The sequence below is a fragment of the Octopus sinensis genome, linkage group LG8 (assembly GCF_006345805.1).
Source record: "Octopus sinensis linkage group LG8, ASM634580v1, whole genome shotgun sequence".
Taxonomy (NCBI): domain Eukaryota; kingdom Metazoa; phylum Mollusca; class Cephalopoda; order Octopoda; family Octopodidae; genus Octopus; species Octopus sinensis.
Window position 1 is genome coordinate 31,715,121 of NC_043004.1, and position 25,132 is coordinate 31,740,252.

Genomic DNA, 25,132 nt, shown 5'->3' on the forward strand with positions numbered 1-25,132 from the left:
GAGCAAGGCCAGCCCTAGGGTTGCTGGTGCCCCAGGCAAGCTGAACTTCGGCACCCTTACAAGTATAATTTAAAAAAATTTTTACAAGGAGAAAAACTGAAAATGTAGGCTAAAAAGCACACAGCACCCCAGGTGACTGCCCAAATTGCCGGTACCTTGCGCGAGTCCTTGTTACGAGGAGAACCAACTGATATATAGCACATTCTGAATGTGAATGAAATTTTAAATGTTTTTTTCTCTCTACTGTGATTACAGCAAATATGACTTCAATAAATACATTTAATAGATAAATTTTGTGAGTTTCAAACTGGCCTATATTCTTTAATAATATTTTCATAACAACTGCAAACAGTGAGATATGCATGCATATATGGCCAATGCCTATTTCTCAAATTGCAATTTTTCGTGTTTAATGTTAAGCTATAAAGCGATTTACTATGCTTAATTGGAGTGGTTTTCTGCAACATGTGCTGGGACAACTTAACATTATTACGATCTGGTCCTCCAAAATAACAGGTACACAGTAATTATTTTAAAGCGCTTTTCTTGACCATTCGAATACTTTATAGTAATTAATTTGTGAGGTATTACTGTCTTAGCTTCTAGTAAAATATACAGAGTATTTACGATATCTTTTAATCAATACTTGATGAAAACCCATGTTAATAGATGGTACATCAAGTATGCATTGATGCAATGTAATGTTCCTCTATGTTTTTGCTGTAAGTATGCACAAAAATTGTGTGTATTGTGTGCAAATTTCAGATTTTTCTGCAAAGTATGTGTGCATTCATACAAATAACCATTGCTCAAGTTTTTTCAGTTACAAAAGAAAAGTCTGATTTCATCATGAAAACCTTGTGTGTGTACACTTTTTTCACTTCCCTTGTTGTACTGCAGCAGAAGCATGTTCACACTTTGCTTGTTTAAGCTTAAATAGGGCGTATATCAGCTTGTACACCTGTTTTTTGCAAGTGGTTACATGACCTGATCACACATCGATCTAGGTCTTGCTGATCTTCCAAACCCATTCATACCAATTAGATGCTCTAAGTTATCCAATCAGACCACTTGCTAGACCGGCAAAGTGTGCCAAATTTGCATTGGTGTCCTGAAGCCTACCATCAGCTATATATGGAAACCTTTCCCACTATTTCTTCAGTGAAGTGGGATGCATGGTTGAGTTCAGATGTTCGGTAGAATAGAAGCTTATTTTACAGGCAGCCTGCCTCTGGTATCCTTTCATGCATACTTCAGCAGAAGTTATGTCATGTATTTGTTTTCCTGTTCTACACTGCATAGATCATGTGCCAATTGCATTAGAAACCATTGTGCATTTTCTGACAAGATATACCTCTACAGCTTTGCCGTGTTAATGCACTTTAACAGGTTGAATAAATCATTGCATTTTATCCTTCTGGTTTTCTGTTTTATTCCTTTATCTACATGCACATGTATATTGGAACTCAAACCAGCATTATCCTTCAATGCAACCAACTCTGTCAAAGCACAACATGTGTGTACTCAAATGCTCAAAGTAAAGGGAACATGAAGGCAATGATAACAGTTATTAGACTGTCATTAGACTGTGGCCATCTTGAAGAAATTTTTTGGTTGAATGAATTGACCCTAGTATGTTTTCTTTATTTCTTTAAACCTGGTACTTATTCTATTAGTCTCTTATGTCGAGTTGCTAAGTTACAGAGATGTAAACATTCCAACATCACTTGTCAAACAGTGATGGAGGGTAAACATAAGCACAACAACAACAACACACTCACACACCTCACAATATATAGAAAAATAAGTGACAAATAGTCACTGATTTTGCAAAGTAGTCAGGGGCTTTGATGGAGTAAAGGGTTTCTTGTCATAATTTCATGGTTTCTAATATAAAAAGTTATTCCAATGTCACTACAACATAGTGCATGTGAAGATCTTTGCACTTCCAAATGTGGTCCATTCTTGGTCACTTGCTACACCTCCATGTTGCTGATGTGTGTGCAGCATTGTGTGTTCATGTTTTTGTGGGTATTGAGGGAGTTCAAACTCCTCCCATTATTGTATTACATCCGTTTGTTTTGTTATGGGGCTTGGATGGAATCATTTGTTGTATTAGTGTCTGTATTATGTGATATGTGTGTAAAACAGACTGTGTTCTGCAGAGTAAATGTTGTGGGAGTTGTTTATTTTATTGGCTGGTTATTAATGTATCAGGTGAAGATTGCATCGATAACCAGCTGGAGGAGGCTTCTCCTGGGGTTGAAAACAGTAGTAATGTCAGTTCCTACAGAATAGCCATGTTGAAGTGGCGATAACCATTACTTCTCAATATAGTTACTACTTCCATCTCTATAAGAGATTTTCTAACTAGCTACTTAGGTGGTAGTAGTAGTAGTAGTAGTAGTAGTAGTAGTAGTAGTAGAAAGGATTATCATCACCATCATCATCATCATCATTATTGTTTGTTTTTTCCTTCTTTCTTCAAATTTTCTTCCATTTCTCACCGAGTGTTTTCCATACACCTAGGGCAGATAAGCTCATTGTATGCATTCCCAGATTACACACGCAAATTCACAGGTAAAATATGTATTTAAAAAATTAATAAATGAATAAATTCATGAATGGATGTTGTTTTCACAGCGATAATGCTCTTCTCAGTACATGAGTCATTCCATATTATTATTATTATTATTATTATTCAGTAGTTTTATTTTTATTTATATAGCGTGCTTTCACTTCACTACCGAGCGCAGCTCTGTGTGCCTTGGGTATGTGCTGTGATTTGTTGTGATGCTCTGATGGTTATTGTATGGAAAGTGTTCTGCGTAGGATGTGGGCAGTGCCTAGTAGTGCAATTTTCTGTATGTTATATGTATTTGTAAGTCCTGGTGTTTTTGTTATGTATTTGTCTGAATATTTTTTTATCATGCCTAATGCACCAACTATGATAGGAATTGTTTCTGTTTTCAGATTCCACATTCTAGTTACCTCTATTTCCAGGTCTTTGTATTTTGAGAGTTTCTCCATTTCTTTTAGAGACACGTTGTCATCTGCCGGTATTGATACATCAATTAAAAAGCATTTTTTTTCTTCATGATCTCTGACAACTATATCTGGTCTGTTGGCCTTAATTTCTCTATCTGTGTGTATCGGCATATCCCAGAGTATGGTTGCTTTCTCGTTTTCTGTGACCTTTTCTGGTGTGTGCCTATACCATCTTTTTTCTGTTGTTATTCCATAATGTTGGCATAGCTTCCAATGTATGTAGGTTCCAACTCTGTCATGTCTGTGAATATATTCCTTCTTAGCCAGGACTGGGCAGCTAGAGATAATATGATTTATTGTTTCTTGTCCATCTCCACATATTCTGCAGTTACTTGTAATATTTCTTTTCATTACATTATTATTATTATTATTATTATTATTATTATTATTATTATTATTATTATTATATAAGGTGGTGAACTGGCAGAATCATTAGATTGCCAGGTAAACTGCTTAGTGGTATTTCGAAATGCTTAGTGGTACTTTGTCTGCCGCTACATTCTGAGTTCAAAATCCACTGAGGTCAGCTTTGCCTTTCATAGTTTTGGGGTCGATAAATTAAGTACCAGTTACACACTGGGTTCAATGTAATCGACTTAATCCCTTATCCCAAATTTGAGGCCTTGTGCTTCCAGTAGAAAGGATAATAATAATAATCCTTTTTATTATTATTATTATTATTATTATTATTATTATTATTATTATTATTATCATTATTATTACAGTAAGTATGTCTTTGTCAAGTTCAAAATAAGAAGTGATAAAAATTCAAAATTATAGAAATTTAAATGTAAAGTATGAATGAGAGCAACCAGCATCCACACATTGGTGGAATGACATTATCAGTTTTTAAGATACAATTTTATAACAGGCGAAAAGAAAAAGACAGAAAAAAACAAAAAAAAACAAAAGAAAAAAAGGAAAGAAAAAGAGAGAAAGAAGAATATTTTATTCAAACAGTTTTGTATAAATTTGATAATATTCTCCTGTCATCTTATTCATTCCTCCAGGGTGTTATGTTAATAACCCGCAAACATATTTCTCTTCATACATTCTGCCAGCGTTGACTTTGCCTTACATCCTTTCAGGGTCAGTAAATTAAGTACCAGCTGAGAACTGGGGTCAATGTAATCAACTTTCCCCCTCCCCCAAATTTCAGGCCTTGTGCCTTTAGTAGAAAGGATTATTATTGTTATTATTAAACTAACAATTTTAAAACATATTCTACACATATAGGAATTAAGGGTTTTTTTCAGATATCAATAAAGATATTAAACATATTAACACTAGCAGTATAAAGATGTCTGTGAGAAAGTCATAATAACACTAAAGTGATATTTAGTACTTTGTACTAAACAACGTAGACTGCTTGTCAAATTTGTCACATTCCACTTGGAATCTCTCATACTGAGAAACTGTGAACCAATTCTTCCAGTCACCAACAACACCTGTAAAATAGAAGAGACTTTAGCTGTAAGAATTTCATGTCTATAATAAGAAGCTGTCTTTTATATGCCTCAATCAGAGTAACATTAAATACTGTAATGTGGTCAATACCAAAAGGTTGGTTGGATGGATGGATGGTTCTCCATTGGTTTTTACGATGTGGAGGATTCAGTTGTTTGATCAAGTTAATTACTTGCTCATTGAATTAATGTGTAAATGACTGAGTATTCCACAGACACATCATCATCATCGTAATTCTCAAGCAGAATCAATATGACATTATGTGTGACAAGACTATATCTTGGAATTACAGGTACAATCCATCCAGCTGGTTTCTATACAGTTTCAGTATGGCTAGGATGTAAGGCAGCACCTTTGATGATTTGAAGGCCTCTGAAACTTGGGGGAGAGATGGAGGAAGGAAGGTAGGCCACTATAGGATTTGAACTCAAAAAGCAAAGAGCTGAAGCAAATACAAGGCATCTGATCTTGTTTAGTTATATTAGACTCATTTAATCATTTTAATGTTGATCTGTTCTCACTGAGAGATTTACTTAGCACACAGAGAGGGTATAATACATTTTCTAGACATCACAAGTTGGTTGTAAATGAGCATCAATATCATACAAGAGATGTTGTCTCTTTCCAATCTTCCATGAAAAACATATTTGACTATAGGAAATATTACCATACTTGGAAACAGGTGAAGATTGGTGGTAAGAAGGGCATATGGCTATAAGGAATCTATCTTAACAAATTCCATTTAACCCATCCAAGCACAGAAAAACAGTTGTTGAAATAATAATGATGATGATGATGATGATGATGGTGGTGATGATGATAATAATGATGATGACTATTGTTATTATTATTATTATTATTATTATTATTATTATTATTATTATTATTATTATTACTATTATTATCATTATTATTATTATTATCATTATTATTATTATTATTATTATTATTATTATTATCATCATTCAGTAGTTTTATTTTTATAGCGTGCTTTCACTTCACTACCGAGCGCAGCTCTGTGTGCTTTAGGTATGTGCTGTGATTTGTTATGATGCTCTGATGGTTATTGTATGGAAAGTGTTCAGCGTAGGATGTGTGCAGTGCCTAGTAGTGCAATTTTCTGTTATTATTATTATTATTATTATTATTATTATTGAGTGAGAGAGCAGCACATGGCATCAAAGTGACACTGGGGTACATATATACAAAGCCCAATTTACCCATCAAGACTACCTACCTGTCTCATAAGGGTACACCAGGCACATGCATCACAACCATATGTGCACGACATGGTGATTTCATGTCAAGATAAACAACGCATAACCTTGCAGGTGGGGCCCAGTTAGAATTTTCTTCAGGTTGAGTAGCCCATCCTGCTCAAAAGGTCCCTGAATAATAAAAATAATAATAATAATAATAATAATAATTATTACTCTTGTATTACTCTTGTACTTGTTTCAGTCATTTGACTGCGGCCATGCTGGAGCACCGCCTTTAGTTGAGCAAATCGACCCCGGGACTTATTCTTTGTAAGCACAGTACTTATTCAATCGGTCTCTTTTGCCGAACCGCTAAGTGACGGGGGACGTAAACACACCAGCATCGTTTGTCAAGCAATGCTAGGGGGACAAATACAGACACACAAACACACACATACATACATATATATATATACATATATACGACAGGCTTCTTTCAGTTTCCGTCTACCAAATCCACTCACAAGGCATTGGTCGGCCCGGGGCTATAGCAGAAGACACTTGCCCAAGGTGCCACACAGTGGGACTGAACCCAGAACCATGTGGTTGGTAAAGAAGCTACTTACCACACAGCCACTCCTGCGCCTATTATTATTATTATTATTATTATTATTATTATTATTATTATTATTATTATTATTATTATTATTATTATCAAAATGAAAATATAAATCAAAGATCGTACCGTTACGGAAAAATGATTCACCAGGAGTTCGAAAAGATTCAGTGTGAGGAGGTTTTGCTGCCTTCATTTTGTCAAAAGTACATTTGTCAGCAATATCTTTAAAAAGTTGGTCATTTTTAGGAAGGCCTAAAAACTCAGCCACTTTAGCCACATTGCCAACTAAATCCTAAAGTAAATATTAAAAAAAAAACATTACACATACAAACACTATGAAATATCAGCAAAGTAACTATTTTAGTACAGTTTTAACATATAAATTGTAAAAAGATACATACACACCATGAAACAGCAAAATAAATTTCAGTTTTTAGTAAACAAAAGATATTTCACCTTTTTGAGGTCTTCATATTTAACTATCAAAATGGGTAGTTCCGGATGGTCATTAATGTCCTTCTCCCACTGGAGCATATATTCAAACCAGCTACCGTAATTCACTGAAACAATGCAACATAGATTTTCAGTGAGTGTGACTAGATGTGTACTTGTTCATTTATGTGTGAGGATATACATATATTCATCAAATTGTGTATCTATTGAGTTAGATGTACTTGTGTGTGTGTGTGTGACTATATATCTGTCATCATCATCGTTGTCGTTTAATGTCTGTTTTCCATGCTGGCATGGGTTATATTTATGTATATTTGCCTGTTAGTGTAAAAGTTAATTTGTTTCTGAATGAATATATCTGTGTCTGTATCTGTCTTTATATTTTGCCTCTTCTTTTTAAATTTTGCAAACCCTTTATTCCTATTCTATATAAACTTACTTTGCTTTACCAATATATCTTTGAGAAAATACTTAAGCATTGAAGCCATTTTACTATTGTCAAGTATTTATTTATTTAAAAAAATGTTATTCATTCACTCTTTCTTGTATTAAGCCTCTTTCTTTTAGTTATTGCCTTCTCAGATTCATAATTCATGAACCAATCATTATAATTCATTCACTCCTTTCTCAAACATGTCCTTTTAACTATATCTCAAATACGCAGAAACAATATTTAGACATTTCCAGGAAGAATAATACCTTTCCAAATGGACAAGTTTATCACTGAAAGACACTGACTTCATTAAACATTAAACAAATTAGATGATGAACCTACATCCTGTAAACTCTTTTCAGAAAGGAAACTTTAAGGATGAGTTATATAAGTTAGTTTAACGCATTATGTGTGGAGGGAAACAGTCTTTTCCACCAAGATCTACACAAGACCAAAGATATATAGAATTCTAAGGCGATTTATATTCGTTCAAATAAAACAGTTAATTATTGCCATCTTGATTTTTTTTTAAATCATACCATCCATTTATCTGTGATACATTAACTAAAGATCACAAAAAACTAGACTAGAACTTAATATATCTGACAGAATCAACTACCAGAACATAAAAAGAACAACCAAACTACACGTTAAAAACCATACCTAACTCTTGGTTATAAATTGATGTCATAAAACTCATTTTAACAAAATCCCTTCTATTTGCCTGATTAACTCTTCTAAATATATTATTTGTCACCTTCACAAGATTATATTAGACAGGATTTTCAAAACCTTCAACTGAAACTTTGGGAAAATATCCTGGCTATAATTCACTGTTTTAACTCTTTCCTTCATAAAAACTGTATTACATTCTTTCAGTTTAATGTATATAAGCACTATATCTCAATTCAAGCTATGTATGCAATAAAATTATGGAATTTGTAAAATCTTTTTTCACATATTTAACTGTCGAATAATGACATTATTTTATTAACTAAAATATCAGTAATTAACTAGAAAAACAGTAATTAACTTTGAGTATTTTCTTGGGGTTAGAAAAACTTCTCAAATGCCTTTCAACATTAGCATAAGAGTTACTGATATAGCAGAAGTGATTGACCTTGCTGGTTTGTACTTATTTAACTAAATGAAAATGAAATTATCTCTTATCACAACAGATTTATACAATGAATATGGTCTTCTCACACTTGCAAGTACAAACCCACAGTAAACATACAGAATAAGTATGATAACACAATAAGAACAGAACTACAGCACTTCTTTAAAAAAATATCTTACAATCTCTATTGAAACTAAACTGTTCTGTTGCAAATTCCCTTGATATGACCCTCAACCTTTATAATGGTTTATATTACAGATATCACAAACCTAATAAATCTTAAAAACATCTGCTCAGACTTTCTAATTTTCCTAAATTAATAATTAAATCAAAAATATTTCAAATTTTAAAAATGAATTTTTAAAAGATGATTTTCACTGTTGTTACAAGGCTATAGTCAGCGTCTATTGTGAAAATCTTCAATATATTCCTAAAATTAATAGAATAAAAAAAAGTAGAAACTGTTGGTATAAACTTCCTTTCAGTTTGTTTCTAGTCAAAATTTACCTTTTTTTATCCTAAAGAATAATTTCTCATTGAGCATTGATACAGCTGTATCCTGCTAATAATCCTACCACGTCATAAAAAAATATATAATAATATTGCTAAACTGTCTTATTCTCCTCCACCTAACTTTGCACATAACTTTGCATCTTCAAACTTGGTTAAATTGTATCCTGCTAATAATCCTACCACATCAAACTACAATTGTAAATGAATCTAATCAATGCCCACTCAGATTTAATTGTTTAACTAAGTATGTCCTTCATAAGTGTAATGTTACCACTGTTAGTACTTTTAAAGTTTATATCAGCCCCACTAGTAATGCATTTAAAAATAAGTTTTATTTTCATGAATATTCATTTAGATATCCTAAACATTTTATCTATCTTTATGTTCTGAGTTCAAATTTTGCCAAGATCAACTTTTCCTTTCAGTGGTGTCAATGTAATCAACTTATCCTCCCCCCATGAAATCGCTAGCTCTAAGTCAAAATTTGAAATGAATATTAAATGGAATCTAGTGAAACATGCTCCTCCTTGCATTACTGACAAAAAGGTTTTCAATTTATCGCTTGATGAAGCCAAGCTAATACTATTTTCTAAAAACATTTTATTAAATAAACTCTCAGAATTATTATGTCATGTTACTATAAAATTTATAAGGCTATCCTAAAATTCATACCTTTGCATACCAGTGAGGCTTTTTTTCCATAATAGTTTTGATTTTCTAATTTCTACAGTATTATAATTATTATAAGTATTACATGCATTTACTTAAGTGTATTTTCTTATGTGTTAAACTTTTTGAGTGAATATTAGTTAATTTTTTTTTAATTATATTGATCTGCTTATTTATGTGAATAAATGCTGATGTAAGTTTGACTATAATAGTTGTTCTTTCTGTTATATATTTAATATAGTATTTGTTCATTCTATTTAAATTGTTTTTTTTAACTATGGCCTGTCTACCTCATGTCACGAGATTATATTTTTCTGAAATTCTCCTACATTATCTTCATTTCATTTTAGTTAACAGTGACACCCACCCATTGGTCCAGCTTCCCCAATAGCATACCACTGTTAAGTCTGGAGTTACTTATTCATCTAGTAGGAGCTAACTTATAGTACAAGTAACCACTATAAACAGCTGTCATATCACCATCTGCTGCCTATAGCCCACTTTTTAGCAGACCAGCTCAACCTAGAAATAATGTATTAAAAGCAATTTGAACTGTAGACTGGATAATTATATTTTTCATTATTTCAATATATTTAATTGATATAAGAACTTAGAATGGGTGGGACATAAATACATTATGAATACATAGTTGATGTTTTATAGAATAAGAAATAACATAATATTTCATTGAGATATATGAATAATGAGTAACATAACATGACAGTCATTGAGACATGAATCTGCCTTGGTAATTGAAGAACATCTAAAAGAATTGAAGCACATCAAAATAGATAAACCAAATTACTATAACACTAATACATATCACTAAAGAAATAGATTGGATTGGGTGGAACATATGTAAATTATGTATTTATATAGAGTTATTGTTCTATAGAGAAATGAATTTAACATTCCTGAGACTGAGTAACCTTACATATCATCCTTTGGCATGTATAAGGTGTGTGGATTGACATTAAAATCACATTCATTTATAACTGACTTAGAGAGAAGATAGAAAAATCATTGACTTGTTAATTGCTAACCAGTATAAAGCAGTTACCCTACTAGACCAGAAAATATCGAAGGCAAGGGGGACAAAGAATTTGGGATGTTTTCAATCTTAAATATTGAGACTGACCTCAAAGAAAGAAGAAATTATAACAACAGATCAATGTAATGTAAATCAAAAGAGAAAAGGTAAATATTTGGAAAAGAAGCTGGTATAAAGGAGGAGAGTATAATCATAACAATTCACCAACGTTAGGTCCAGAGACATTCCATTATCTGAACTGATTCTGTTAGAGAAAATCAAAGACATAATAATACATATAAACAGAGAAGAGTTTAACTATTGGGTGAATGGTTGTCCAGTTGTAAACTAACACATTCAAGAAGCTTCATTATGAGATAAAAAATTCAAATCTAAATGTGTTGGGAAGCGCAGTTGTGGCCTGGTGATTAGAGTGTTGGGCTCATGAACATAAAGTTGTAAGTTTGATTCCTGGAATGGGTAGCACACTATATCCTTGAGCAAAGCATTTCATTTCACGTTGCTCCAGTTTATTCAGCTTAAAATGAGTCATCCCTCCAGCTGTCCCGTCCTGGATGTTCTACTGAGCCAAAGGTGAGAGGACTGTGAAGGAGTCTATGTCTTCTCATGATTAGTAAGCACCTAAAACAATTAGCAAAATCATGGTATGCATTTCTTCAAATTATATCTTGTTTTAATTATTGTTTTACTGTGTTGTTATTTATTTCCATGCAAATATGTGTGTTTGCTTTAAACCCTATCTAGGTTGATGGTTGAATCTGCATTTGTGGATGGAACTAATAGTTAGATTTCTTGCCACATTGTGTATGCTAAAGATCTTAGACAATTAAGATGATTAGTCAGCTCATCATTAATGAAGAACAAAGAAATCTACAGGAATTGACATAAACAATGATGATAATAATGATGACGATGACGGTGGTGGTGGTGGTGGTGATGGTGATGGTATTGGTGGCGGTAGTATTGGTGGTGGTGATGGTGGTGGTGATGGTGGTGGTGGTGGTAGCGGTGGTAGTGGTGGTGCTGGTGCTGGTGCTGGTTTTGGTGGTAATTAACAAAATAAGCTAATCTTCAGAAAAATTTTTTAAATGATTGAGAAAAAGATTATACATACATTTACCATCAAAAAACAACTCAAAGAAGCCATTCCAATCTCCATCATACTGATACAATAACTTAAGCTGAAATGTGTGATGGTAGGCAGAAACAGTAACATCACGAGGGTTGCGTGTCATGAGAATCATTTTAGGTTTTTTGGTAAATATCTCTTTTGGTAAATGATGCAAGAACAGGTGGCTGTTTAGAACTCTGGGTGATGGAAGCTGGTCTAGTTGGTCTTGGTCCATCAGTTCCATCATTGCAACACTCTTGTGTTCTGGATTATATTCAGCAGAACCATTAACTAACATTCCAGCAATTTCCCACATCCAATGACAACCTATGTTGGAAAAATTGAAATCTCAAGAATAGAATGAAAACGCTAAATAATAATAATGATGATGATGATGATGATGATGATGATGATGACGACGACGACGATGACGACATGAATAATCATCATCATCATCACTTCAATTCATCTTAACTTTCAAGAAAATGGATTTTTTTCCAATGAAATTCTCTACAAATATACCTCAGACTATGTAGATTCCGAGGACATGGGAATTTGGGGAGAAAACAATTGGGGGCTATTTTTGAGAACCGTTGAGAGCAAGTCGTCCATATTCATTTCACTTTCTCCGTTTTGAGCGTTTGTGCATCCGTAGATTTCTACTTACTCACACACACACACACACACACACACACACACACACATATATATGTAATTAAAAAGTTCAAACAGGGAATCATTTCATTCAATATCATGTTTATTATAGAGATTATGCAACAAATTATACTTTACACTTCTATATTTAACTATGAGTATATTCCTTATTTTTGCTTCTGGTGTCTTCTGCTTTTCTATTAGAAACGTTTACCTGGGAATTTACTTAAAGTGTAAAAAAATCGTACACAACAGATAAGTCGTCTTAATAGCATATTTTGATCTTTTCCTTTTGAACAACAGTTTTCAACACAATTTCTAGTTAACTAAACACTTTTAAACTTCGTATACTGGTAGAATGTGTCAAGATAAAACATTTTTTTCTCTTGGCTTTCTTGAGAAAATTGTAATTTCTAAGTTTAACGTAGTTTACTTTTTCGAATTTTAACCAACCAATCGCCTCTTTTGAGCTAAAATCATTTGCTGCGTCTAAAACAGACAACATACTGTCACTAACCCTAACCCTAACCCTAACCCTAAATTTTAGCCTTTCGTTTTTTTTTCTTAATTGTTAAATTAATTTAAGGATAACAATTAAGAAAAAAAAAACGAAAGCAATGGAAAATAATTTTAATTTAACAATTAAGAAAAAAAAAACGAAAGGCTAAAATGAAAGCAAAAACTCAAAACAAGAACAAAACAAATAATTTTAGACACACGCGTAACAATCAAATTAATTTAACAATTAAGAAAAAAAAATGAAAGACTAAAATTTAGGGTTAGGGTTAGGGTTAGGGTGAGGGTTAGAGTTAGAGTTAGTGACAGGATGTTGTCTCAGTTTTAGACGCAGCAAATAATTTTAGCTAAATAGAGGCCATAGGGTTGCTTAAAACTTGAAAAATTAAACTACGTTAAACTTACAAATTACAATTTTCTCAAAAAAGCCAAGAGAAAAAAATGTTTTATTTTGACACATTCTACCAGTATACGAAGTTTAAAAGTGTTTAGTTAACTAGAAATTGTGTTGAAAACTGCAGTTCAAAAGGAAAAGGTCCGCATATTTCTGTGTACCAGACCTTTAGCTGTTATTTTTAGCATGAGTTTTCTGGTGAGGGCTTCCTTTGCTTTCATTGCCCATTTGTGGCTTCAGTAGAAATCTACTGATGCACAAATGCACAAAACGGAGAAAATGAAACAAATATGGATGACTTGTTCTGAAATACCCCCGAGTGGAGAATGGTTCTCAAAAATAACCCCCGATTGTTTTCCCCCAAAATTCCTATGTCCTATTTCTGTGTCCCCACCCCCATCCAAAGTCGGTGGGTGGGGGGATAGAAATCTGTAGTTATGCCCTAAATTTTCCTAAGGCAATACTGGAGGATTAATGTGTATATAAGGGGAGGAAGGTGGACAAAACAGAAGACATGGAAAACTCAGAAACTTACAACCAGATAATAGGGTTAAATTTCATTAAATTTACAATGGCATATAGTGAAAAAGGACAACCATTCTTGGATGTTCTCATACAATTATCCAATATCAGGATCACAAGTGACATATTCTATAAAAAATTTTTAAAAACTAATACACACCAATATTTAAATTTTAACTCATTTCATCAATCCATATTTAAAAAAATATGTCGTACAGCATGCTAAGATGCATATGCACAATTATGGCCAATCCTGAATGATGAAAAATGTGAACAGAAGTAGTGAGAGGCTTTCTAAAACTGCAAAATTATACCCTGAAATTAATAGACAGCCGTAAGAAAAAAGCAAATGAATGAGGTGTATTTCAACTCGGGACATGAAAACAAAAATTTGAAGAGAATGTAGTCTTGTTTGTCCACAGGTATGACCCAAGAATGTCAAATATATTCACTTCTCTCAAAGTAAATCTCCCAATCCTGTTCCAGAGCACAAAAATAAAGGACTCAAAAGTCCAATCATCAACCAAAAGGCCTCAAGAAAAACCTGACAAGGGCAAAATTCACTTCAGGAAGTAACCAAGAATTTTCTGTACAAACTTGTGGAGATAGCAGATGTAGAATATGTAGTAATGAAAATTACAAGCACTTAGAAATTGGTGCTGAAATAGAATTAAAAAATGTTTGATCCCTCAAGATAAATGAAGACATGATCTGCAAAACCGCAAACCTTATATATTGTATACACTGATGTGGTCGCAAAGAAAATCACATCAACCAGACCAGAAATTCTTTATGTAAAAGAGTGAGGGTACTTAACAAATACACCATCCAAAAGTAGCAAAAATCCATCTCAGAGGTAACAATTAAACCCACATTAACACACATCTTTAACAATGCTTAGATGAAATATAAAAAATTAAATATATTAGAGACTTACTAAATATAGATAATGTGGATAAATTTAGTTTTGAATTTAGGCAGGGTTTGTTAGCATTTGAAAGGAAACCAAAGAAGAGAATATCAGTCTCAGTGAGATTGGGGTTTAAGAAGAGGAAGTATTAGAAAAGAGATAGAAGTGGTCTGAGAGCTGTGATAATAGAAATAATTGACTTAAGAAAGAAACATGTATGATTGTGAGATGTCCTTACTGATATAAGAATACCTACCAGCTTTAAAATAGCCCAGAAGAAAAACATCATCATCTCTTACTGGCATATCCGGAAGTTTATCAAGATTTTCTTGAACATTTGGAAATGATGGCACCAAAAATCCATTGTAATCATAGCTGAGTAATTGACATCCAGCAGGATCTTTGTAGTAAACTTTAGGCATGCCGTAACTCTGTGGAATCTCTGTGAAAATAAAATATTTCATGTGTATATATATATACATACACACGTATACTATATATATGAACGGCATAGTGACTGCTGTTATTGGAGGTGAGAAATATCACATCTGGTTTGTGCGCTCTGTAAAATGGACGAAACTTGTGTGGGTAAAGTTTACGTTAGCATAGTGGATAACTATTTTCCTCATACAAATGGGTTCTGTAAAATTTTTAAGTCACACTTTAGGAGTTGCTTTTAGTTATGCACCTAGAATAAATATGTCAAGCTGAGAAAAAAATTATCTTTAAAAATCATCTTCATTTAGACATCTGCCTAAACTTCAGAAATGAAATTTTTAGTCCATGCCCATGTGAGAAGGTACATGTTGGCTTACTTACAGGTCCCACCATGATTATAAACACTCAGATCACCGTCACATCCCGAGATGTGTCTGCATGTGAACACAGATACACATATGTACTCAAACATCGAGTTAAAACTCCTGACACTTGCTCTTTTCCTCCAGACAAAAACCCCTACATAGATACCAACACAAGCACCCCTTATGCATATATTTTCTGACCAGATACTTGCTGCACAACAATTTGGTTAGATTTTTTTTTAAGGGGGCGAAGGGACATAATGATTGGTAAATCCTTCACTTATTTGTCTCGTTTCTTCTTTTTCACAATGCCCACAAACCAGATAAGACACTTCCTCTCACCTCAAATAACAGAGAACAGTTACCATACATTTTTTCCAGATTGACCAGCCCTGAAGAGTGTCACATTATCTAAAATCCAATATGAAACTGATTGGTAAAATTAGCTGTAATGGTCCTACAGTACGATATACTTCAATTAATATACCCCTCTGTGGAAGCACGTGGCTTAGTGGTTAGGGTGTCAGCACCATAATCGTAAGATTGCGGTTTCGATTCCTGGACCGGGCGACGCGTTGTGGTCTTGAGCAAAACACTTCATTTCACGTTGCTCCAGTCCACACAGCAGGCAAAAATGAGTAACGCTGCGATGGACTGGCGTCCCGTCCAGCTGGGGAACACATACGCCATAAAAACCAGGAAACCGGGCCCATGAGCCTGATTAGGCTTTAAAAGGGCACATTTAATATACCCCTCTATAGACAAATATATGAGCACCTATTTTCACTGACTTACAGATTCTTAATCGAATATATGTATATAAGTGCAGGAGTGGCTGTGTAGTAAGTAGCTTGGTTACCAACCACATGGTTCCAGGTTCAGTCCCACTACGTGGCACCTTGGGCAAGTGTCTTCTACTATAGCCTTGGATAGACCAAAGCCTTATGAGTGGATTTGGTAGACGAAAACTGGAAGAAGCCCGTTGTCTGTATATGTATGTATGTATCTCTTATGATAAAAGGCAGATTTTATCTGCCTCCCAAACCGTTCGTTTTTTATACATTTGTACAATATAGAATTTCTTCAATTGGAATTTACCTATCATTTTTCCAAGTAGATTCCATCGGGTCATGGCATGTAAAGTTTTTTCAATTTCACCCCCAATTAAGCAAAAATTCGAGGAAAGTAAATATTTTACGATTTCCCTCTTTCATTTCAAGTGCTTCACTCCTACCATTACCACTACACTTTGTCCTCCTTTCTCTTTGCAAGTGTGCAACAATTAAAGTGAAAGTATTTATATAAAAGGAATGAGCAATTAATACTGGTCATCCTTTTTGCTAGAAGAAGATCCGCTGTGGTCTTATATGCTACACCACTGGTTTTCAATTCATATTAATCAAATTAATATTCAATTTTTCACCCTTATTATGTGTGTGTGTATTAGCAATTCGTATAAAATTGCATCAATGACTTGAACTTGAATAAGTGGTTTCACATAAATGGGGATACATTAAAAAGGTTTGTTGTTATTATTATTACTGTTTGACTATTGTAATCACGTTTGTTAGTTCCTCGTCAGGGAAACGTTGTTGTGTTGCATTTGTTAAATAATTGTAAATCGTAACCCTCCCCCTTTCGGAGAAGGGGCTTTGGTTATTGTTTTAAAATTGAATTGTGTCCCTGTTTGGGGAAATTGACAATATTTTTACCGTCTTTACGGAAGCATTTTTGTTAAAATGCCTTCGATAGAAGAAAGTCCAAAAATGAATTTCGCTGCAGCCGTACACTTCTATACAAGAGGGAGGACAAGATCCAATTGATCGAAATTGCAAGAGACGGGCCTGCAATTCCAGTCTGTTATATATTTTGAGTATTGTTATCACTAGCGATATGAAGATATAACTTTCTATTTTGTATTTTATGTGTAGATGTATATATATATATATATATATATATATATATATATATATATATAGATGTACATGTAATATGTACACATATATATATACACATATATACATGCATAATATATCTACCCATACACACACACGTACACACACACACACACACACATACATAGGGGCAGGTGTGGCTGTGTGGTAACAAACTACGTTCGAAGATACTGAACTTGATATGGGCGGTAGTGCCTTGCCGGTCTATGGCCTACCTTCAACAAACCGGGAAGGCACAAACACTCTGTCTTCACATTTGCTGCGTGAGACATGTTTTAATGTTGACGAGCTTGCCGAGTACATAGCCGACAATGAGCCAAAGCTCCTTCCAGAACAGAAGTTCGCTTACAACTCCGTTGTTAATTCAGTCCGGGCCAAAGCTGTGGGGATATTTTTCCTGGACGCTCCTGGGGGCACTAGGAAAACTTTTCTCAACAAATTAATATTGGCTGAGATTGGGCGAACACAAGGCATTGCCCTAGCTGTGGCATCATCTGGAATTGCGGCTACTTTGTTGCCAGGCGGCAGGGCAGCTCACTCCACTTTCAAGCTTCCGCTTGACTTAGCGAAGACTGAGACACCAACTTGCAACATCAGTAACAGCTCCGATCAGGCAGAAGTCTTCAGACGATGCAAGCTTATCGTTTGTGATGAATGCACGATGGCCCACAGAGGTGCTCTTGAGGCACTAGATAGATCTCTTAGAGACATCAAACACTCTTCAGCTCCCATGGGAGGCATAACACTTCTTCTTTCAGGGGACTTCCGACAAACACTTCCCGTTATTCCCAAAGGGACTAGAACTGATGCAGTAAGTGCGTGTCTTAAGTCATCCACATTGTGGCCACTGATGAAGACTCTCAAACTTCACATCAATATGCGTGCTCATACGCGACGTAATATCACATCAGCAGCATTTTCTCACACCCTCCTTGCACTTGGCGAAGGCAAAATACCAGGGGATGAAAATGGTAATATTGCCATCGATTCCATTTGTACCATTGTTAAAACGCCTTCTGATCTCAGAGATGCAGTGTTCCCAGATCTACAAGCTAATTATCAGAATATGGATTGGATTGGCCAAAGGGCTATTCTGGCCCCGAAGAATAAAACTGTTCACCATATTAATGATGAAATGCTAAATCTCATTCCTGGGGATGTCTATGTATATAAGTCTATCGATACAACTCCTGACCCAGAGGACGTCATCAACTATCCAATAGAGGTACTCAATTCCTTTTAGCCCCCCGGACTACCACCACACATTCTCAAACTTAAAGTTGATGCCCCTATAATGCTCATTAGAAATTTGGTTCCCCCAAAACAATGCAATGGCACACGTTTGATCGTTAAGTCCTTATCTCCCACCGTAAACTTATATCAATATTTGCCTGAATAATCATCATAATTCAATGCAATCATTAACAGTACTTTCAAGCAATTCAGCCCCGAGCATCGCCGAACAATTCTGCTAGTATGTATATATATATATATATATATATATATATATATATATATATACATATATATATATATATATACATATATATATATATATGTGTTTGTCCCCCACCATCGCTTGACAACTAATGTTGGTGTGTCTACGTCCCCGTAACCTAGCGGTTCGGCAAAAGAGACCGATAGAATAAGCACAGGATTACAAAGAATAAGTCCCGGGGTCGATCTGTTCGACTAAAGGCGGTGCTCCAGCATGGCCGCAATCAAATTCCTGAAACAAATAAAGGAATATGTGTGTGTGTGTGTGTGTGTGTGTGTGTGTGTGTGTATGTATGTTTCCATATATATTCGTGTTTGTGTGCTGACAAGTGCGTAGATATGCATGTTAGAGAATACATACATACATACATACATACAAGTTGTTTGAGACAGACAAGCAAAAGTAGGTACTACTTAAGAACAGTGGTCCCGGTGCGCGCACTCGCGTACTCGCGCATCTGCGCTAGCTAGTCATGACTAGTCGATCCTTACTTTGTGTTTTTGTTTTATTTACTTTGTGTAAAAAAAATTATTTATTTTGTGTTTTATTTACTTTGCTGGGTAGTCGTTGTAGGATCGACTAATCATGACTAGCTAGCGCGGATGCGCGAGTACGCGAGTGCGCGCACCGGGACCACTGTTAAGTAGTGCCGCAAAAGTACGTGGTGCCATGATTTGACCTATATATAAATGTCAGTATGTGTGTATGTGCACATGTCTGTATACATATGTGAAAGTGTATACATTCATATATACATATACATAAGACATACATACATACATACATACATTACATATGGTATACCTACACAAGTGTGTCCCCTGACTTGATTTCCTAATAACTTTGTTGTGAAAATTTTTTTGGAGGGAGCAGAGAGAAGATTTGGATAATTAACTTGACCCAACTTTTTCTCCTCATAACTTTCAGAAAATGCAATTTTCTGCTAATTCATTTCAAATGATGTAGCTTACAATTATATCGAAATTTGATGCAAAAAAAAAAAAAATTGGTGGGCGTAAATACTTAGTGATACGCACCATACTTTGGTCAACAAGATAAACTTGAAATTTTGTAAAAATTATATGATGTCTGGTCAAAATGTACGTATGCGTGCTCACGTTTCCTTTTCTCACATAACTGTAATCTACACCATCTAAAAGATATTTGTAGAAAATTTCATTCAAAATGCCCAAATTCAGTGGGCGGTGAGGTGACACACTATGTATGTATGTATGTATGTATGTATGTATGTATGTATGTATGTATGTATGTATGAATGTATGTATGCATGTATGTATGTATGTATGTACGTATGTCTGTCTGTATGTATGTATGTACGTATGTATGTATGTATGTATGTATGTATGTATGTATGTATGTATGTATGTATGTATGTATGTATGTCTGTATGTATGTACGTATGTATGTATGTATGTATGTATGTACGTACGTATGTATGTATGTACGTATGCATGTATGTATGTGTGTATGCATGCATGCATGTATGTATTTATGTATGCATGCATGCATGCATGCATGTATGTATGTATGCATGCATACATGCATGTATGTATGTATGTACGTATGTATGTATATATGTACGTATGTACGTAGGTATGAAGGTAGGTAGGTATGCATGTATCTATGTATGTATTATGCAGAGAGAGAGAGAGAGACATACATGCATGCATGCATACATACATCTGTGTGTATGAATGTGGACAGAGACAGGCAGACAGACAGACAGATAGACAGACAGACAGACAGACAGACAGACAGACAGATAGATAGATAGATAGATAGATAGATAGATAGATAGATAGATAGATAGACAGATAGACAGACAGACAGACAGACAGACAGACAGACAGACAGACAGACAGATAGATAGATAGATAGATAGATAGATAGATAGATAGATAGATAGATAGATAGATAGATAGATAGATATATGGATAGATGGATATGCACACTTGCATGCATGTATGTACGTATGTATGTATATATGTACGTATGTACGTAGGTATGAAGGTAGGTATGCATGTATGTATGTATGTATTATGCAGAGAGAGAGAGAGAGAGAGAGAGAGACATACATGCATGCATGCATACATACATCTGTGTGTATGAATGTGGACAGAGACAGGCAGACAGACAGACAGATAGACAGACAGATAGATAGATAGATAGATAGATAGATAGATAGATAGATAGATAGATAGACAGACAGACAGACAGACAGACAGACAGACAGACAGACAGACAGACAGATAGATAGATAGATAGATAGATAGATAGAGATAGATAGATAGATAGATAGATAGATGGATTGATGGATAGATACTCACCTTATGTCTGTTAAAATCAGGAGTCGAAAACTTCGACTACCTTAGCTTTCTCAGTCTTCCTGTCAACTCCTTAACCGAAGGAAGTGAAATATTAATGTTCAATTAAATAGTTTCTAGCATAAGTACAAGACCTGTAAGCTATAGCAAGGTGAACAAGTCAATGCTTAAATATACGCTATATTTTTAACATGTTCAATAAAGCAATTCACAATTACAAAGAACCTTTCGAGGGACGCAACTCTGCCATCAAGGCAGCTTTTCATGTTCTAATATTAATATAACGTGAACTTTTATGGATCACCAGATGTCTCTTACCTGCAGGTTTTGTTCTTAGTAAAGTTCAATTACATGACAGAATGTCTGAAACTATTGATCTGTTCGTTAATTGATGCATAGCATGTAGATCTTACCTGTAGCTGTGACAGATTTTGAAATTACAAACTTGCATATTGTTACAAATGGAGGGAGCAGAGTGATATGGATCTTGTGTAAGGTGTCGGGCATGTTGAATGATTTGTAAGAGGATGTAAAGTAATATGAACCTTGTGTTAGGTTGAAGTATAACAACGTGGTCATTGTGTAAGTGGAAAGTAAAGCAATGTTGACCTTATATAAGGAAGGAGTAAGGTGTAATATGACTTTCGTGTAAGAAGGTAAACTAAAAACAGTTCAAGTTGTGCAGAAGGAAGACTCGATACTTTTCCTTAAAAAATTTATGCATAGCAGTTTCAAGCTTCATCTTATTATTAGTATTGGTACCAAGCTGACGCATGTCAGTGATGGTCCGGTGCCACCCCTCTCCATATTGGCCTCGACGCCATGCAGTTTGTCAGCTCTTTCATCTCCGTGGGCTCCACAGTCATCAACAACGGAGACCCGACACCAGAGATCAACTGCAGTTGTGGTCTGGCCACCGAGGTCATGTACTCCCTATGAAAGCCCCTTTTACGCCACTACTCTTTCTCCCGGAGGACAAAACTTCGCATCTACAATGCGTCGGTCCTCTCTGTTCTCCTCTGTGGAACAGAAGCCTAGTCCCTCACGAAGACCATGGCAAAGAGGATCGATGACTTCAAAGAACTGCGTGCACGCATGCATCAGCCCGCAGCCTCCCACCTTATAGCTATCCGCTGCATGTGCTGGTACAGATATTCCCCCCGCCTCGCGCCAGATCATCCTACCAGGGCCTTGCTCTCATTCGATGCAACAGCTGCATGGAAAAGGACACATGACAGGCCTCGCCGGACGTGATTAAGGAAGATATCCAGAGGTTCGATGTCTTCATAGAAGATGCTGAGGGGCTAGCACGAGTTCGCCAGTGGTGTGGGGCATTAGCGAATCTGGTCGGCTCTATGCACGATGACGCCTCTGGAACCACTCACCTGGAATGACCCCAGCCCAGTCAAACAAAAGCACGAAGCATGCAAGGTACCATGCAGTGACAGAATTTTCGGGAATATTACCTTACCTTTCTCTTAATTTTAGTTTATATAGAAAATAACAATGTTTAGTGAATTACTTTCCCACCGGTTAAATAATCTCGTTTCACAGGTAAAGTTTCATTTCAGTAAAATTATATATTGATATAAAAATAAAAGGAACTGATTTTTAACATCGGCCGAATCCCACACGTTTGGAGAGAAGATATAATCGATTAATTTGAATCAATACTTGACTAAGAAAAGAACTAATGGAATCGAGCCTCTAAAATGGGCTTCTCAAAGCAGCCCCTTTGATCCAACAGAACATACATGGGAACACTTTGATAGAAGGTTGTAAGATTATAAAAAAATTACATCAGTAATGGAGTTGAAGAAAATATTGATTGTAGAGTGGATAGAGATGGATCTGACTGTCGTTGATAATCTAACTAAACCGCTATCCTAACCAGTAAAAGCTAAAGTGCTTCATTAGATTTGAACCTCATTAGTTTTGAATAGTTATTCGCGAGTTTTGAATAGTTATTGATTAAGTTTAATTAGCTGGTTATAAAGTTATTGTAGTCAATTGTAAAAGTGTGTAACTAAATGCTACAACATATTTTGTCCGACATTCAAACGAAAACAAAAACATAAAAATATAAAAATTAATATTAAATATAAAACATAATTTTAAATGTTTTAAAAACTAGAGGATATTTTCAGGAACGTTTTATTACAGAAGCAGAGTTTGTTCCCCTGAAATGAATTTCTTTATAAATGCTATTTGTTTTCAGAATCGTGGTCTGATCAATAAATATCCGGACTGTTGCCATAGTAACTAATCTAAAGCACGCAGAGTGAAACTGCTTGGCAAAGATTGGTCTTAAATTCTGCTGTGTATGCAGACTAAGTTTCAACGTTCTAACTCACTTCTGCTGTTTACAGCAGTGCTTCGAAGGAAGGCGTGTTGTGTGTGATCATCATATTGACCATGACAGAGAAAGATGAGCAGAGAATCTGCATTGAATTCTGCCAAAAGCTTGGCGATACCTGCTCAGAGGCCTACGCAAAGTTTTCATCATTCTCGACACAATCAAGGAGATCTTGTGCAACTGAAGCCCAAGTGTCGTTTTGGTTAGCTGAAAGCAATTTTGGCACAAACTTGACGGACACGCATCTCATACCCAAATCTTCAGTGATAATGGACTAAACTGAACTGTAACTAATCTGCACATCCTCTGATAACTCATGGATGGTGATTCGACGATTTCTTCTCACAGTTGCATGCACATCTGCAATGTTTTACTCAGTTCTGCTGGTTGCGGTTCTCCCAGAACATTTGTCAATATTGACATTTTTAAGGCCATCTTGGAAACGTCTGAACCACTTGTACACTTGTGTGTGGCTCATACACTTTCTACAACTTTGCATAGGCCTCTGAGCAGGTATCACTATCACAACTTTCTCTCATGGTCAATGCATCGATCACATGCTACACACCTTCCTTCCAAGCACTGTTGTAAACAGCAGAAGTGAGCTAGAACGTTAAAACTTAGTGTGCATGCACAGCAGAGTTCAAGGTCAATCTTTGCCAAGCAGCTTCACTCTGCATGCTTTAGCTTCGTTATTATGGCAACAGTCCGAATACTTATTAATCAGATCTCGTATACAAGATTATTTAATACTAGCACGTGGAAATTCCATGGTTATTTTGAAAATTGTCAGATGGAATTGCATATTTTCTGAAGCATTTTATTTTTGAGATGGTCTAAAATTCCACATAGGTAGTATTGAAGGGGCAATCTCAAGAAACAGTTCTAAAAGCGATATTCTTACATCTTGAGCTTTGCAATTATTACAATATCTCTAATGATCCAATTTTCTTGATGTTTCTCATTCATTTGTATTTTATATTCTGTTTTAAACTCTTTCTCTCATTTGTTGGAATACTCAGTTTTCTTTTTTTCTAAGCTGCTGCTTCAGTGCTTGTTCTAATAATTCGACCCTCTGCACCTGAAACATTCTTTCTTTTGTTAGTTTATGTTGTCAATGATTTTCCATATTTTATTGACAAAGTAGCATAAATATGTCGTCAAAAATGCCAAATTTTGTTAATTATTGAAAATTGGATTTCAAAACAATGACAAACCATTGCTAAATGTCAGCAATTGAATAAATATGTGTGTAGTGGTTAAGTGTGTAGTGATTAAGTTGTAAACAGCAGAAGTGAGCTAGAACGTTAAAACTTAGTGTGCATGCACAGCAGAGTTCAAGGTCAATCTTTGCCAAGCAGCTTCACTCTTTCTTTTTTTCTAATGCGTAAACCGATTCATGATTGAAAGGAATTTATTTACAGGGTTATAGGTACACTACATACAAACGTAGGCAACTGCTACGAGTTGCTAGAAATACAGAATACATATTAGGA

The 25,132-nt window shown here is 35.0% G+C and overlaps 1 protein-coding gene across 1 annotated transcript; it reads right to left on the reverse strand.

Annotated features, from left to right (window-relative positions):
• Positions 1 to 4,124: 4,124 nt before the first annotated feature.
• LOC115215254 (sulfotransferase 6B1-like) lies at positions 4,125 to 21,546 on the reverse strand. Its single transcript, XM_029784500.2, has 6 exons — positions 21,284 to 21,546; positions 14,936 to 15,121; positions 11,687 to 12,010; positions 6,790 to 6,893; positions 6,460 to 6,625; positions 4,125 to 4,496 (listed from the first exon to the last, which is right to left on the reverse strand). The coding sequence occupies exons 2-6, from the start codon at positions 15,099 to 15,101 to the stop codon at positions 4,387 to 4,389; spliced, it is 870 nt and encodes a 289-aa protein (XP_029640360.1). The 5' UTR covers positions 15,102 to 15,121; positions 21,284 to 21,546; the 3' UTR covers positions 4,125 to 4,386.
• Between the last annotated feature and the right edge of the window lie 3,586 nt (positions 21,547 to 25,132).